Below are 17,865 nucleotides of genomic sequence, written 5' to 3' on the forward strand. Positions count from 1 at the left end.
CTTTCGCAGGAGACAGTTTCGTAATAAGATAAAGGTTTTATCTTCTTTTCGTTAACAAAGTTCACGTGTGTTCACAGTTCACCGAGGCTTTGTGGACGAATGTTTGCTTACGGCGGGATTATCCTCATGCATTTCAGTTTTCATTTGTGGAGTTTTCCGTAAATTTTCCTACACTGTATCTTGCCTGAAAGATCTCGTTAAAATTATAGCATCTTGTTTTACAAGTAAGGTTCTGAGATTTATACGTAACAGGCTATTAGTATCGCTGGATTTTAAAAAGTTTAGTAATAAGTACAAATTTCGAATACATCCGACGCTGTTCGCACAACGGAACTATTAGAAAAGTATATCTTGATAACTTAGATAGTGTAATTGAATAGTATTGAAAACAGCATTTTTCAAATGTTTTAAATCTTCCAAAATATGCGGCCAGATAGAAATAGTACATTGCAAGCATCGTCATCAATCCTCATATGTCATTGGAAATTAATTTTGCCGTCGCGCTTTCACGATCCGTTCGTTTGCGCTTTTTGTTACGATTTACTGCCCGGATTGCTTTTACTTTGGAACAGCGAACGTCTGTAATATTAAAAATCCGACAAACGTTTCTAAAACTTGTGTTTGTCGTTGTTTATATCAGGTACAAATTATTAAAAAATATAAGTCTAGCATTAATGTAACGTTGAAAGCGCCCGGGGAGTGGAGGATGGTAGGAAGCAGATCGACTAATAAAGTAAGTACATAGATCATTAAAAATACGTTCAATTTTGCAGACTTTCATGCTTCATATTTATCTTCTTATTTTCCGTTCCACCTTGATACTCACTAAAGCCCCTTCTGAAAGATTACGTTCTATTCGGGGCGTAATAATTGATCGAATTAAATCGCAAATCGCCTTACAGTAGGAAAATTTTTCAAATTAGATACTTAAAGGATTTTTGAAAACTGTACTCAATAAATGTACCAATTTATCTTCTAAGATTTGAAAACAACTTAACAAGTGAATAATAGAAGCGATGAGTTTTTTAAATGGTTAAGATATGTTATCATTGGTGAACTATTGAATGAATGGTGAAATATTGAAACAACATTAATACTTTAAGTATTTGAACAAAAATGAGAAGCAGCCGAAAAACCCAAAACGATGTTTTTTGCAACTACAATGGGCTTTTTTAATCGACAAAGGTTATCATTAACACAAAGTTTAAAATTAATCTTGACTTGAAACAAGTTGGGGAAAAATTTCCTTTGCATTTCATATAAAATTAGAAACGTATTTTATAAAAGTTTATTTACATTCAACTTTATTACATAGATAACATTATCCTTGATGACTTTTTGTCATCTTGTAAGTATTGACATGATGCCATTGCTGGAGAAATTGTAGGACTTCTGGTCAAAAAACTCCACAAGTAGTTTACCAATCCTTTCTCGACATGAATCTGAGATACCTAAAGAATTCTGAAGAGACCGAAACGGGTGAAAATTTGAAGGTGCAATGTTGGGCGATATGCATTATAACGTCTTAGCCAATCATAATTTTGGTTGAATAGTTAAAGAAGCATATGGTAGCGGTATCATCATAAAAGCACCTTGTTGGCAGTACAGATAGAAATACTTCTGCCGGGCTGTACCGATAATAAACAATGCTCCTTCTTCCACATACACACTGCATTAACCAATATACTGATACAGACTGCGCAACTTAAGAAACCTGACCGTTCTTTAACCATGACGTTGTTTTTCAAGTGGTTTCACAACTCTTCAATTATCTATTTACAAAGGATTCGCTTTTCACTACATTTCAATGAAATGAAAAAAAAGAATGTATAGAAAATATAGTAACAAAAAATCAAGAATCACAAAATTCTTTGCAGTGATATTAACAAATGCACAACTCCTTTTAATCGTTAGTAACCCAATAGTTAGATTCACTCCCTTTTACTGCTTTTACATACTATAAGAGATACCCTACTCCCAGGATGTCACATACGATGTGTAGTCAAAAATAATACGGTGATTTTTTATACCAGGAACTGTATCTCTGTCCATTTGATTGAATACGATCGATAACCTGGTTCATTGAGAAACCACAGCTATATTTCACTCATTTAAAGCTTTAACATCTGTAACCAATTAACTTGTCTGTTAAGAATTCTTAACTATTATGAAACTTATATATAAAACATTGAAAATTTATTCATACTTGAAAAAGGGCAATTATTCATAAAATTTCGAATAACACTTTAAATATGTATAAGCTTTCTTCGATGAAATGATATGTTAAAAGGCAAAGAAGGGGACGCATTTTCCTCAAAAAGAAGCGTTTTGCCGAGGCAAAAGAAGCCTAGCAACGTAACAACAAAATAAAACTGAATTGAAAGTCGCCCGCTGTCGCTCCTTTAAGGATGTTTCTCATAAAATGAATATTTTTTTAATACTATGAATGACATAACGAGGCAGAGTTTACCCTTACGGTAGGTAAGCGGGTTATGAACGGGCTGAATGTGATCGTTCATCATCAGGTGAATGCACAAGGCATATAATAATATATAAAGCTGTAAATAATGTAATAATCAGAATGCGGTCGGAGAAATGCCGCAATGAGCTGAATTTTGACACATAACAAAGAAATTCATTAGCACAATCCACTAGAAATAATGCCTTTCCATCCAACCGGAACATATATGAGCATATACATTAATACACTGTTGTTTGGCGGCAACTTATTTAATCAAAACAAAAAACATTCACCACCCCAATAAAACCTATAAACATCATAATAATAATTTAGTTCAATTATTCTTGTTATACTTGTATAATAGTTTATTCAAAGAAATAAGCAGTACATTCAAAAAATTACATTCACAAAATCACTACAGATTTCTGTAGTATTTAGACAAATCGAAAGAAACTTCTTTCTACATTTTTTGTTAATAAATAAACAAAAGAGAGGTATTAGGAATTGTTTTTGTACGTCCATTAATTAACAAAGCTTACTAAAAATACTCGAAATTTCCGTAATGAAAACAAAATACGATACCTTCCAGAATTTTTTATAAAACCGGGGGTAGCTTTTTACCAGCTAATTATCTCGACAAAATCACATTTAATATGTTTTTCACAATATGATAAACATTTTAAAGCTTCATTGGCATAAAATACTAACAGAAATTGATTTTAAGGTACACCAGAATATATTTTTTTCTTAATTATTGACATTTTCTTTAGTTTATGTATACTCGCAAAGTATTAAATGATATTTAATGATACTCTGTTATAACAAAAACGACGCAGCTGGATACGAGCTGCGCAAAACATGTCATCATGGCGATCTCTGGGTGAAGGGCCTGCAGTGATGACACAATGATAACGATATTAACAAAAATCTTTAATATTTTTTTATTTTATGATGATATTTAAAATATTTTGTGATTTATCACATAATGGAACGTTTATAAAGTCATATCTCGATAAACTAAAAGCTTCTACATTTTATTTTTGTCAGGTGAGGAGCTTATTAATAACGGGAGTGCCTTTTATTTTCACCATCACTTAGGTCAGGCCACACGAACGTAGTTTTAAAACGTAATCAATAAATCGATCGTTAGATCACGTGGGTTGCGTTGTCATGTGGCGTAAATAGCAGCGAAATATTAAACTAGATTCATAAAAATGGATGCGAACAAAAATAGCATTTAAAATAAAACTTGTTAAGCGATTAATTACTAATTTTTGGAAGATATTTTTAATCACATCGTGTATTGATCATTCATAATTAATGTAAATTATGAGCTCAGTTCTGTTTTTATTAAAAAAAAAAACTCGTAATTTTAAAAACTAAATAGTTTTTTTGGGAAAAAATATTAACCATCGTATTTTCCGCATTTGACACTTATATCGGGTAAATAAAAATACAATGCCAGATATACTATTTCTTTTTTTCGGCAAACCATTTATTGAGCCCATTTCCTACTTTCTCAAAATTGTCCGAATATTGCTCTACAAGTAACTGCTCCATCGATGCGAAGAAGTGATACAAAATAATTGCCAGGTCTTCTGGCACTATCCAGTCGACTTTAAATTAATGCGTAGTTTAAATTATCCACTTTTTGGCGACAATGTTGTGTACTAAAGGTTTCAAAAGACTTTAAAGTTCATAATGCTCTACCACCCTGTGCCTACGGGACCCAAGTGGGTCCTTTTTGCCGAAGCGATTTGGCGTTGGTGTGGATTGACCGACATCGCCATGTAAAATTCACGATTTATTTTAGTTCGGGATTTCTAAAATAAATTTTCATCGCGTTGTAATTCGGTAGAAAAATTTCCTATCGAGGCTATGAAGTGCACAAGTGACTGCGAAGTTTAATTTGCCTGTTCATTCAAATAATGTGGGACCTCATACCGAGTTTAAAAAGCTTGCCTATTGCTCGTAAACGCTAATTATTTGACACATATATTGCTTCTGCGAGCGTGGGTTGGGTTATTATTCAATAACTTCTTCAATTTCTCGTCTTCGTCAATTTTCATGATCTACCATATCGCTCACGCATCGGCGTTTAAATTATCGAAACCATGTACCAAATTTTTCAATCTATGAAGCATAAGCCCCATATGTTTCTGCCAACAAGCAATGACTTACAACTGCCTTCTCTTGTTGTGAAATAAGAGAAGCGCGACGCCAATATTCCTTTTCAAGCACAAATTCGACATTATCACCGAATTTTAAAACAAAAACATCGGTTTTCGACGTACCCAACTTGTAAGTTTTTAGTTTAATGCGAGACTAACAAGATGGCGCCTGTGTCAAATTAATAGATCTCGTACTTTCCACTCGTAACGTATCTTAGTTAAATCAGAAAAATTTATGGATATGTCTGGTAAAATGTTGTAATATCCATTTTTATTTCTTTTTGATACATATTTCGGTTTTCCAAGTTCACTGAACACTGTTCCGATGGACCTTACGCTTCTTCTTATTTTTTTTTAGCCGATATACGCCCACTACACGGCATAAATCTCCGCGACAGATCGACGGTCTGACGCTGCTTGCATCCAGCGACTTCCAACGATTTTAACTACATCGTCAGTCCGCCTAATGCAGGGCTTACCCAAGCCGTCTACCGGCTCGTGATTGCCAGTTGAGAATCTTTCAACCCACCGGCCATCCCCCCCATGCCCCGCCCACTGCCACTTCAGACAAGTAATTCCTCGAGCTACGTCGGGGACCTTAGAACCTTAGACCTCAAGAAGAATCTTGGTAATTTCTGATTCGATTTCGCAGCGAAACTCTTACGAGACTTATTGCATAAATTACATGAATGCAATTTATAATTTTTAGTTCCTGACTTTCCAGCTTTAAATTAAGATTACAAAATCGGATTCAGATAATATTTGACCCCTCGATTTTTTTAAAATTAAATATTTAATAACAACTCCATATTCGTTTCATTTTGTAAGTCTGCGTATTAAAAAGTTTTTATTTGTTATCATCAATATAATAATAACACCAAACAATATTCTCTTACTGATTCTCAGTTAAATCTAATAGGGACATTGAAACGGACAATGATCGAAAATTATTTTTTTAAGATCTTTTTCTTGGCATGCAAAATATAATAAGATAATTGTCTGAAAGAATTTTGTCAGTTGCAAAGATTTTCTCTAAATAAGCGTACATGCACGCCTGATATTGTTTATAAATAAGATTACATTATCTTAATTTTTAAGCGAAATATACTAACCGGAATAAATTTATAAATAAAATATGACTACTAAAAACAATATGGTCGATAATGTAAGTTTAGTAACAAAACCTTAGTTATTTCGTACACAACCAAGAAAACAAAAATATTTTCACTTGTAAGTATATTAATATTCTTGGTTATGTGAAAATGAAGGCGAGTTGTCAAAGCAATAAACTGAATCCTATTGAAATACTTTCTCATATCAGATTTATTGAACAATTTAATATAAAATTCTTTGCTCATACGAATTTACATGCATATTAATTTTGTACAAGAGAATCTGAAAATCGTTGGACTGAAATAATCAACATTAAATAAAAATAATTATATTAACAATATAAGGTTATATATACACATTAAAAAAGCCTGGAGGAAAACATATCATTGGTTCTTTGCTAAATGTGCCAAGGTGTACTATCTTCTATGTAATCAATTTGTAGTCATTGTCGTCCTTTCATCCCCTAGACGCCCAGTGCAAGGCATTGGCCTCCCCCAAAGATATACCATAATCACTACGCTTGGCAGACGGGTTTGCAATCCCTGTGTAGTATTATGTTACGAAGGGACGCTGCTGCCCCTTCTCTGGAAACTTGTTTGTAAGTAATGGCAGTCCTATATAATTATTGCTCTAACTGTAAATTATACAGATAGTATCTCCGGGATCGAACCCACGACGACCGCAAGCATTAGTACTGCCGTTAGACTACCGCTGCTCTACTAAGTAGTTATTTACGGGTAATTTCTAAGGATTACTACAATCCTTGGAACACGAACGTTTTTTTAATTTTTTTTTTTTAATCTACAGATAAAAGCTTTCTGTGATATTGTATAATTATTTTATACTCTGCAATTTTAAACCTAATGACTGTACAAAATAAAGAATAACAACAAAGAAAATAAAAATCGACGTTGTTTTCATTGGAACGAGAAGCAGAGTAGAAATTCCAAAAAAAAAAAAACATCAACTCGAAGTAGTAAAGTAGCAAGATGATGCAAATACCGAAAGAAACAAATTATCTCCCCGGCTAATTTTCAACGGATCAAAGTGGTAGGGGGGCTCGCGCTAGGTAAATCCGACCTGTAATAATTTTATTTTTCATCAACAAACGGAGGGCGGAGGTAGAAATGGCCGCGGGCGTAATTCGCAATTATTGTTATTACAAAGAGATTGCCGATGAGGTGGCTTACAAGTTGAGAAATTCAGACTTTATCCAACCAATCTATAATAACTATGCAGTATATACATCGTTTGGCTTTTTGTTTACGTGGACATAAAAAATAAGAAAAAAACTTCGGTAAAGCACCATAATAAATAGCTTTTTGTATATATGTACAGAACGTTACCTATCATATTAATGCATAACATTCTGATAATAATACTAATATATAAATAGCAAATGATTAATTATAGAATTAAAACTACCTGCTAACTTCTTAAATTAGATTAAAGATGTATAAGTAAATAGATTTATGGTAAGACTGATTTTCATTTTTTTTTATTAACTTAGCGCATGTACGGTCAGTAGCGTTTGGGCAGCGACTTAAAATAAAATAATGTACCAACTAATATATAATTGAGTAAAACTTTAATTCTACATTTTAACTGTATTTACCCATAAGAGAAAATTGTGTAAGAAAAATTGTAAAAATTATAAAACGCTGTCGTGCCTCGCATCTGGGAGAAGAAAGATCCGTATCAAATAGCGACAACCCTCTCCTAACTGTCTGCGCTTAGTAAAAGCGAAAAAAAAATAATGTTAAAAAAAATTGCGATACAAATTAGAATTAATAAAAAAAAAACTTAGCGCATGTTGTATATGAATGCCATTCAAATTATAAAAAGTCCTGTATTTTTAATTGCTCCATATTTGTGTGTCATATTGTTTATTTGTTGGCAATCCTTATTAAAAAATTCTGCGTGTGGTCAAAGAATTTTCTCAAAACTCGTTAAATATTAGGGAGTTCCAGAAAGTAATGTCATTTCTGTCGATATATTTTACAAAAAAAACCGTATGACTTTTACCGCTGCGGCATTAAAAATTTGTATATTGTTGATTAGAAATAAAAACTTGTTAAAAATGTAGTCGTGTGAATTTAATATAAGAAAGTGACATTACTTTCCGATTCCCTAATATATAAATCGTTGGAAACCTACAGGATATTTCATAATATTTTTTCTACAATTAAATATTGAACGATTATTGAAACTTACCTATAAAAACGAAGATCTGGTGATGTGCATAACGAAGCAGCATTGAGATGGAGACCGTCTGGGGGACAAAGAACGATGTTATAATGACATTTTTAAAACCCAACAAGTAATTTATTAGTTTAATTACTTGACGAAGTGTAATTAAAATACTTAAATCTTGACACTAAATATACTGATTAATAATAAATACAATCAAAACCTATTCATGATTGACATCTGGGATTTGAAGTTAAAAAATAATATTGTAATATCTACTGGATATTTTTAATGTCTTTTTACAGTTGTTAATCATTATTAATAAGGAATAAATCTTTTTTATTCAATGCAACAACTATACTAAATGTTAGAATGCTATGTTAATGATTTCAAAACCATAGTACGTTTGTATAAGACCAAACATTCAAAAAGATCCATCGCATTACTACTTAAATGGATTCAATCTGCACTAAGCGTTTCCTTAATGAAATTCAATCACAGTGACGCGATGGCGGGAGCAAATGATGTGGTGAAAAGATTGATAGTGGTCTTCGAGGGTATCAAAACACCCTACCTATTCACACAGAGAGAATCAACTAAAAACCCTAAATATATTTTACTACCACTTTGCTGATAAACATCGAACAATGTTTTTATTTAAAGAAAATTTAAGAATTTTAATTATTTGGCCTTTTACTACACCGATTGATACCAAATTTTAATACTTAAAATACAATTATTATCAACTTTTGTAACAGAAGTCAAAAGCATTTAAAATCAAACTTTGTGCTTATGAATTATCTTCCATATTTCTAGATCCAATTCCATAACTTTCTACAAATATACATGCCTCACAAAAGTGGAAACTTATAGAGCAACGGATGATCGTTTTCTCAAAATCAATATCTCGGCGGCTACCAATGAGACGCCTGTCTTTATACAGTTATCCATAATTATCTTCTATATTATAAAATATATAAATTACAGGATCATAAAAGGTTTTATTAATGTTTTAAAGATCATGTTTCATTAATTGAATGCAATTTTTATCATCAAAACATGTTTCCAATGTAGCACGGGGGCAAAGAATTGTTACTATCTGCGTCCAATGATGTCAGGATTAAACGCAAAAAACGGTAGGTCGCCGGAGCGTGCAGTGCAACGTCGGCTACGTAATGAGCCATGTGGTACTCGGCCGACGGGAAACTTTTTTACAGTATCAGTAGAGCTGCAAAAGGATACTGTTCACCGTAAGCCTGCATACAGATATGAAACAACCAATCGATTTTTTTTTTCAACAATTTTTCACAAATTACCTCGTGCTACAAATTTGCGAAACTAATATAGATACAAAACAAACTTTGGAAGCGAATACACTTTCTGCAAATTCGACATTGCGAAACAGGCATAAGGTAAACAACGCTGAATTCTCTAAACTTGTTAGTCATCGTTGACATAGGCACAGTGCAGTTGGCTTTGACGAGAAATAAATTTGTTTATATATCATTTTAAAGAACACATAAACGTTCCCATAATCAGGCCGAAATTGTCTCGATTTGCCGACTTACTCAAACGAAAAAATCGTCGAGTGCAAAGGGTTAAAACTTCTTCCAGCTAGCAGATATCTTCAACCGCTTTGCAGACCGTCGCGGTTATCGATGAACTCTCTATATTCAAAGTTTTGCTTCTTGTGTTTAAAAATACGATATCAAAATTTACAAACAGAATTCAACTAAACTCTTACAAAAATTGAACTTTAAAGTAAACACATTTTTAACAAAAACGCCGATTTTGGCAAATCCTTTTTTTGGACGAAATGCGCGCCTATAGCAAGAAGCATTAGTATTAGGCTTTAAAACAGTAATGTTTGGACGGCTACATGGCAGACAACCCGCATTAGCTAGTATCATAATTTATACATTCTAGATTAAAATGAATGCATACTTAATATTACTAATTCAAATCGGTTTTTTTTATTTTAATGCAAGTATAGCATAGCACTGCGATCAATAAAATTACTTTGCAGAAAGTGTGTCTGCACCTAATGCAATATATTTGTCGTATGACAATTGATTAATGCAATTTCTACGCGTCCTACAAGGGACGAATATCAGATTAGTACAGACAAATTGTATGTAGGTACATATATATATATTATGTACTAAGTTTTGCCATATATCTAGTTAAAAAAAAAACATTTTTTTATTGTATGTAATCTTATTACTTGTTAATATAAAACCATTAAAACATAAAACTTTTTCGAAGTAGTCTCCATTAGCTACAAGTCCTATATCTGTTGAAACCAGTTATCAATAGTTGCTATATATATATTACGCACACTTTCTATGTAAAAATTCTTCACTGTCAATCATATGGATTGTTTTAGGGACACCAAATCGTCATGGCGTTTAGAGAAACCTTACTCGCTAAAACTGATCATAAATCATTATCTAGATGATGACTTGTCTTCAGCTCTGATGAAGTGCGGAACGTTCGTTTCGAAGAGTGGATCGAGCTTTTTGAACCAGCGTCAAGCCTAGCTGAAAGGACCGTTCTTTGGTTATCGAACATGGTGATGTTAAGAGGCTTAACTACCTTCTCAAGGATAAAATCTTGATACACTTGTGCCGTTTGTTATCTTTTGTCGTTTTGATATCTTTTTCACAAACATATAGCGCAGTCACTCCTTCAAAGCTAACACCCCATCAAACCATCACTGAAGTCGGATAATGCCCACGTTATACTCTGTTGACTAATTGGGAAGATTTTTTTAAAGCTTTCTGCATAAATACGGACAATTTAATAGTAAAAATATTCCTCAATTGTAAAAATATTCTCTTCCGTAAACAATTTTTTTCTGTAATCTCATTTTGCTTACCACCTAAATTCTTTTTTTTAATTATCAATTAAAAAATGACTAGCACGTATATGCAGGCTACATGTCCCAAATCATCTTTTAAAATACACTTCATAATTCTAGGTGCTGTCTTCATTTCTCGGGTTATTTTTTTTTTGCTTTTTGTGAAGATTTGTTTAAATTCTCTCCCTTACTACTTTAATCACCTTTTTCGTACAAACAACACGTGGACGGAAAGATCCTTTTCTGTCACAAAAGATGTGGTTTTATTATACATATCCTGATACATAAACATTTGCCTAATACCAAGCGTATCGAAGATTTTAAAAATTGTTTTTCGCACCATACCTACTTTATGTAATGCAATCACAGCAATTTGGTTCTCTTTATCTCTTTATCTACTCCGTTTTAATATTACAAAACATTTTTAGGATATATGATGCCGCGAAAAGAAGAAAACACAATGAACAATGGAATAAAAATGACAGATTTCAAATTCAAAAGCAATATATTTTTTTTAATTTTTATATATAATAGTATTTATGACCAGACTAATTAGATACACCTAGTCCACCTGTAAAGTATATAGTAAAGTTTTGTTTTTAATTCAAAACGAAACAAAGAATGTTAAGCCTAAATATTATTTTATCCGAAATATATAATAGGATCCTAATAGATTTTTTATTTAGTTTGCTATGTTTTACTTATCAGGTGTCACCTAGTCATTTAAAAGACAATTTCATCAACGTCTTGTTGATTTTTTTTATTTTGAAGATAGTAAGAATTAGAACAATGGCATGTTCATGTTTTACAAGCCAAATCTATAACAATAAATAATATTTGTACTGAAATTTTAACCCCTTTATATTTAAAAGACATGACCGATTTCGATGAACAAATGTTTCTTAAAAACAGACACGAGGTTGTTTTGTAGGCGTAGACATAAGCCTTAAAGGAGGAATTCGGAACCGTAATAAACTTTGAAAGGGCAGTAAAAGAGCAATAACTGTAACTCTGAAAGAGTCCTTATTTTAGTAGCGCAACGTAGAGACCGCGCCTTACGTTACCTATTAATTGATCTATTACACCATAGCCCATAATTCTCTTTGCTACCTAGGAAATGTCATAAGAAATATGCAATATATTTATTATATTAATATACCTACGACCTTCAATTACATCATCGAAATATTGATCACGTAAAATACATTGTCAATTTTAATATTAATAAAATCCTGGAGCACTATAAAACAGATACAATTAAATAAATAATAAACATGGTTTTTATTGTCGAAAAAGTTAACAACTTTTAGAACATGGGTTATACTTTAGAACGTTATATAATTAATTTGGAGATTTTAGGTAGTCACATAATAATTACGGATATATTTTATGCGATAAAACATGAAATACGCGAAGGGAATACAAGCTGCAAAATATTTAAAACCACGCCATCTACAAAGCAATGTAAATACACTAACAAACATCACAACAAACGTTTAATAATACATTTGCCAAACGCAAGATGGCGCTAAAGACAAAATAAGTTAAAACATACACCAGTATGACAATGTCACTTTAAAATAATACCCATACGGTAGCCTATTTATTTTCATATAACCTAATGCATAGCTATTAAAATTTATTATTTATGTTACAAATATTATTATTTCAGTTAAAGTAAAATGAAAATGTATTACCTGTTTTGTATATTAGTACTAATAATTGTTAGTAAATATATTTATTTAAGTACAACTTCAACATAGTAAATTCTCAAATACAGCCTAAATTGTGTCTATTTAATCAGCAGTATCTAAGTAGAAAAATTTTGCTAGAATTATCCTAATGTACCTTGTAAGTTTGAACATCGAGCTGGATTTTCAATAAGTACTATGTGGACAGCCTTTATAATGACCTATCTGACCAGCTACAAAGTACTGTGTTAATAATAATAAGACAAATGAAGTTAACAAACATAGTAATACTTTTTCTAGAATGTATTAATACAATAAAAAAAGTTATACGTTATGTTTTTTCAATTAAAATAAAATTGATAAATGGTTCTGCATAATATTATGCAAAAAACATAATGTTATCGTTAATTGTAATCCTACAACAACTCACTAGGTGTAATATACTAGGTGTAATACAGTACATGGTTATTTGTTATAGGTATATAAGCTTTTTTGGGATGAATTTACATCTCAATCATCATCAAAAAGTTTTAAAGACTTTACGCTTATTTAGACTATTGTTTATACAATAATCTTATTTAAATTTTTTATACCTAACATATTATATGTGATAATTTTTAGATAACATGAGCCATATTCTTCTATTTATCTCTTGTTAATTAAATTCATTTAGTTCCTGCTCTAAACATATAACAAAATTTAATAATAATAATTTATGGCACACAGGATACGTATGAACAATTTAAAACCAATATAAAAAAAATATTCATGAAGTACAATATTCTTTCCAAAACCTATTATCAATGTAGTGATATACACAAATTTCTAAGATATAACCTGCGCAACTACCAATAATTGCTTTCCTTTGCGCTTGCCGCTTGCTTTAGCCTTTTGTGAGCTTTTGTAAGAACCATTGTGATCTCTTTAGATTTCAGGTCACTCAACCAACTATGTGCATGCTTAATTTAAATGCAAACTTAGAAGCTTCGATGATATTAAAAGCTCTGACGTTCGCCCAAACTCGGCGGTTGTTTCAATAAATGAAGGGTGAAATTAATTTAATAACAACTGTAAAATGTAAATAATTTACATGAAAATTTTGGGATAACGCAAACTTCGAAAATTTCGATAACACAAACTTTCTAGCTTTTGATATTTGTTTGAAAATAATCAAGCGAAATAAAGAACAATTCCGTGTTAGTACGTGACAATGGATGAAATTTAGTGGCCCACCATTATACGCCGGAAAAACGCTTTTGAAATTACGTAACTACTTTATCTAGTTATTCTATAGTTAGTTAGCAGATTACTTCTCTATCTATATTGATTTAGTTCCCAGCTATGACTACAAATACTGTCTTTTTGATTTGATTGCCAGAAAAATTAACTTAACGCTGAAAGTTTTGAGAACACAAAAGATTATCAACTTTAAATTATTTATTGTTTTCTCTGCACCGTTTCATCTTGTAAAAACAATTCAGGCTTGTTGATTTCTTTTTGGAGGTCTTTTCCACAGCGTTTTAGAACGCCAACGCTTCTTCGGCATCGTAAAAGGGTATTCTATGAACTCTTTTCTATTTTTCCTTTGGGATTAAACAAATCTTATGTTGCAAGACGACACAACAACTCCACACTTGCCACAGTGAAATATTGGTTATGCGTGTGGCCCGGTGCGTTGCCGTAGTCCTAATGAAGGTGGACTCTGCTGAGAGGACGTTGCTCTAGAACTTTTCCACAACTTTGAGCAAGTGCCCGTGTACCACTCTGCTGTTGCAGTTCTTGTTTTCTAGAACGATTGTAACATAATCACACGCGATCATCTTTCTCCCTAACTTCGTCCCCTTTTAATTTTTGTAGGTAATTCTTCTAAAGCCAACGTTCACGACATATCAAAGTCCAAGATTGCTAGAATTAGTAGATATGTGACTCTTACCAACCATGTGTAAAAGAACACAACTTCGTTAACATCTTCAGTAGTAACTGTTGAACAACGTCCTTTACCAACTTACCAATTATCAACACTAAGACTCGTAACGACCACGTTTGCACTTGTTAAACCAATTTTAAATAAAGATGGAACTACATCATCAAATGTTAAACGCACCATAAAACTTCTGTCAGGTCTACTTAAACCACACTTAAAACAATGCAAGAAAATTTTTACCAGGTAAATCATAATAACTCTGATGCGTAATTATTAAGATACCGACAATTTGTGAAAATAAGTGACCGAATTAAGTATAAATGTATTAAAAAGTACTATTTTTGAATAACAAATACATTAATCTTTATTTTTTATCTAAAAACACTTTCAGTGCCGTATTACATTTAAAATTTCGGACGATGTGTTTCTAATAGTTTGATGTTATGATTCAAGTATACTGTGACATTGAAGCGTATTAACAAATAAAGTTAACTCGTTTATCGTGTAGCAAAATGTGAAAAATAAAATTTAATTCGTCACGCAATGATTTTTGCACCAAACATTGTCACAAATACTACTTCTCCAAATTAAAGCGTCCTTTTAAAGTTCCAAATTTATAGTTTCTACAAATACAAAAGTACTTATTTTTATTTTATTTCGCTATGATAATTTATATACAGAGAAAGGATTTCTTACTGTGTACTATCATATGGATGCATTTGATCCCTAAGGCGGAGAGACTAAGAATTTAGTAGGCTTATGTAATTAGCCTGAATAAAGGTTATTTAAGAACGGATTTCAATAAATTACACCCATTGGGGGAGTTAAGAGAGTATTCATAAATTAGTATATAATAATAGTTGAAACACTGTTAACTTGTTTTACTTACAATGACAGACAATGCTGCTGATATAAGGCTTTCGCGTACTTACACATGACTAAATATAATAATCATGTACATATGACTTAAAGACACTTAAGATTGACATTACGTCTACTGCAAGACATAGGCTACTCTTTAACATCACCACCATCGCCGGTCTTCGACTATATAGTTCACGGACCCCTCCGTTCCGTGAACTCGTTTCTGATGAAGCTATAAAAGCCGCAAGGCTAACAGCAAAAACTTCATATGAGACAATAGACAATAGGTCTTCGACTGCCCGTATCCAACAACTCCCCACTAAATTGCATGTGTTGCCGGTCCATCTAGCGGAGGGCCACTCGAGAACCCTTAGCAAAGGCAGTTAGCACCAACGATATGTCCGCCCACTTACATTTCAATAATTCTTCGAACTACGTCGGTAATCTTGGTTGTTTAGCTGGTCTCCTTATTTCTGATTCGGTCCGGCAATAAAGCCCAGAACACAGCCCTACTTCATTACTCTCTGGGTAACCTTGAGCCTTTTTATAAAGCCTCGTCTTCGACAGCACATACTGGTCAAAGACCTTTGTCTTCAAACATCTTCATCGAACGAACGCTGATAGGGACCTAGCTGGACGGTTTGTCCCACATATAATCGTGAATATTTTCGAAAGTAGTAACTTCGATAACTACTTAAGTAGGCATAGTATAAACATTAGCCATCAACTTCGTCTTGTCCATATTTTTAGGCCTAATCGCCCAGAGGCTCTAACGAGGTCATCGAGTGTTTTACCCAGGTCTTCTATGGTCTCAGCCATTATATCTAGTGTCTTCAGGCAGCCGAAGTTGGATCATATACTTGCCGTTTACATTGATACCAAGCACCCTTCAGGCAGCTCTTTAGCTGCTACTTTCCTTTGCACGATAACTGTTTCGACCCGATCGATGTTTCATAGATAATATACCGATATTGACATTGTATTAAAGAACATGTTCCTATTTTAAATTTAAAAATGAGAACGATGCAGATTATGTGAAAGAATGATATTTACGAAATAAAAATGAGTGTATGTAGTTCCTTCCCATGATTCTTAAACCTGTTTAAAAAGATATTGATTTTGAATTTAAAATTACTTTGTTGTAAATACTTACAAACACGAGCATTATAAAGAAGGCAGCAATGTAAGAACTTCGGGCAGTTAGCATTGAAACAAAACGGTAATGCTCTCCCGTAATGACATTCCTGCAACAACACAGATTCATTAAGGCATATTTTGGTAAAACGTCTTCAATTTCTCACGTATAAAATTCAAAGAGTCTACGATTTCTAACCAGATTTTTAACTGACCGTTGACTGAAAGACTGTTAGCCTTTTCAGTTTTAACAAAATTCTCTTATAAGCTCATTTCCACATAAGTTTTCATTTTCATTTGTTAACAAACAAAATAGTCAGTATTGTGCCGCAAAAAATCCAAAATCCAATCACCAAACACAAGGGCATTCGTCTAAAGTTTGGACGGCCATGTCGGATGAAGTAATCACCCATTCCCATTACTTTGAAAAATTATCAGTCACAGTCTCTTATCATGTATAGTACAGCAATGTTACATAACTTTTTTTCCACAACTACAATATTTTGAAGCCTAAAACAGCAAGACCTGGTTCCAAACGGATGAAATCGCATCCTATACATCTTTAGTAGCTGCAAACGAAATGTTTAGTGGAAAACTGACACCGCATCGAGGGAACATCGCTCACACTACTCGATTTTATTCACTGATGACAATTATCCAGCTCAATAACAAGATTAAAAGAAATCTCCGCTTCACGAGAGTACATCGCTCTTGGGATAGTGGAATTTATGGTAGATTCAAGAAGTGTATACGTTTAGATGGTACACACCAAAGTGATGTTATTTTTAAACTTTAAGATACCCATTACATTTCAAATATGAATTTTCTTTTTAATTTTTTTTTTTTGCTTTAATTCTTTAACCCTTAAAAGCTTAATGATGAAAAACTGCAACATACCACTTTGAATACAGTGTACAGTAAGTGCATAGTGTCGTATATCTACAACATAAGGTTTTTTTTTAATAAGTATAAAAATATTATATATAATTATTTTATATCTTTTCCTGCATTGTAGTGTACTTATCTGCAAGATATAACTATTTTTAAAGTATAAATGAAAGTCATGCATTTAAGGGTTAAAATCCTCCCAATTTTATATCTCAATCCACAGTATTTTTATTAAGCAAGTGAAAATCAAACCAGTTTTTTATTTCCGCTAATGAGTGTATTATACCGTAATATTATATTATATGTTATACCGTATTATTATATATTGTTATGTGTATTATATAGTATTTTTACCCTTTAAACATCAGTAAAACTACCAATAAGAATCTCTTGCCTCTTCCCGCAATACTCACGTTGATCTGTGAACTTTTTTCTATAGTTACTTTTCAATTACATATATTTTTTAAAAAAAATTGACTAGTTTTTATAAAAATCAAATATAAAAAAACGACAAATCGTTTTGCTAATAAAATAATTGACGGAAAAACTATTAAACTGAAAAAACGGAT

General features: G+C 32.3%; 1 protein-coding gene across 1 annotated transcript in view; it reads right to left on the reverse strand.

Annotated features, from left to right (window-relative positions):
• The window catches only part of LOC137921344 (membralin-like), a 92,871-nt gene that overhangs the window by 70,223 nt on the left and 4,783 nt on the right, over positions 1 to 17,865 (reverse strand). Inside the window, exons 6-7 of the mRNA XM_068764051.1 lie at positions 16,428 to 16,518; positions 7,960 to 8,017 (exon numbers count right to left, since the gene is read on the reverse strand). Of these exons, the coding sequence (XP_068620152.1) occupies positions 7,960 to 8,017; positions 16,428 to 16,518 (149 nt within the window). The remainder of the gene's footprint in view (positions 1 to 7,959; positions 8,018 to 16,427; positions 16,519 to 17,865) is intronic.

This window comes from Battus philenor, unplaced genomic scaffold (genome assembly GCF_028537555.1).
Source record: "Battus philenor isolate CCGP_79_NKW_IND1 unplaced genomic scaffold, ilBatPhil1.0.hap1 SCAF_19, whole genome shotgun sequence".
NCBI lineage: Eukaryota > Metazoa > Arthropoda > Insecta > Lepidoptera > Papilionidae > Battus > Battus philenor.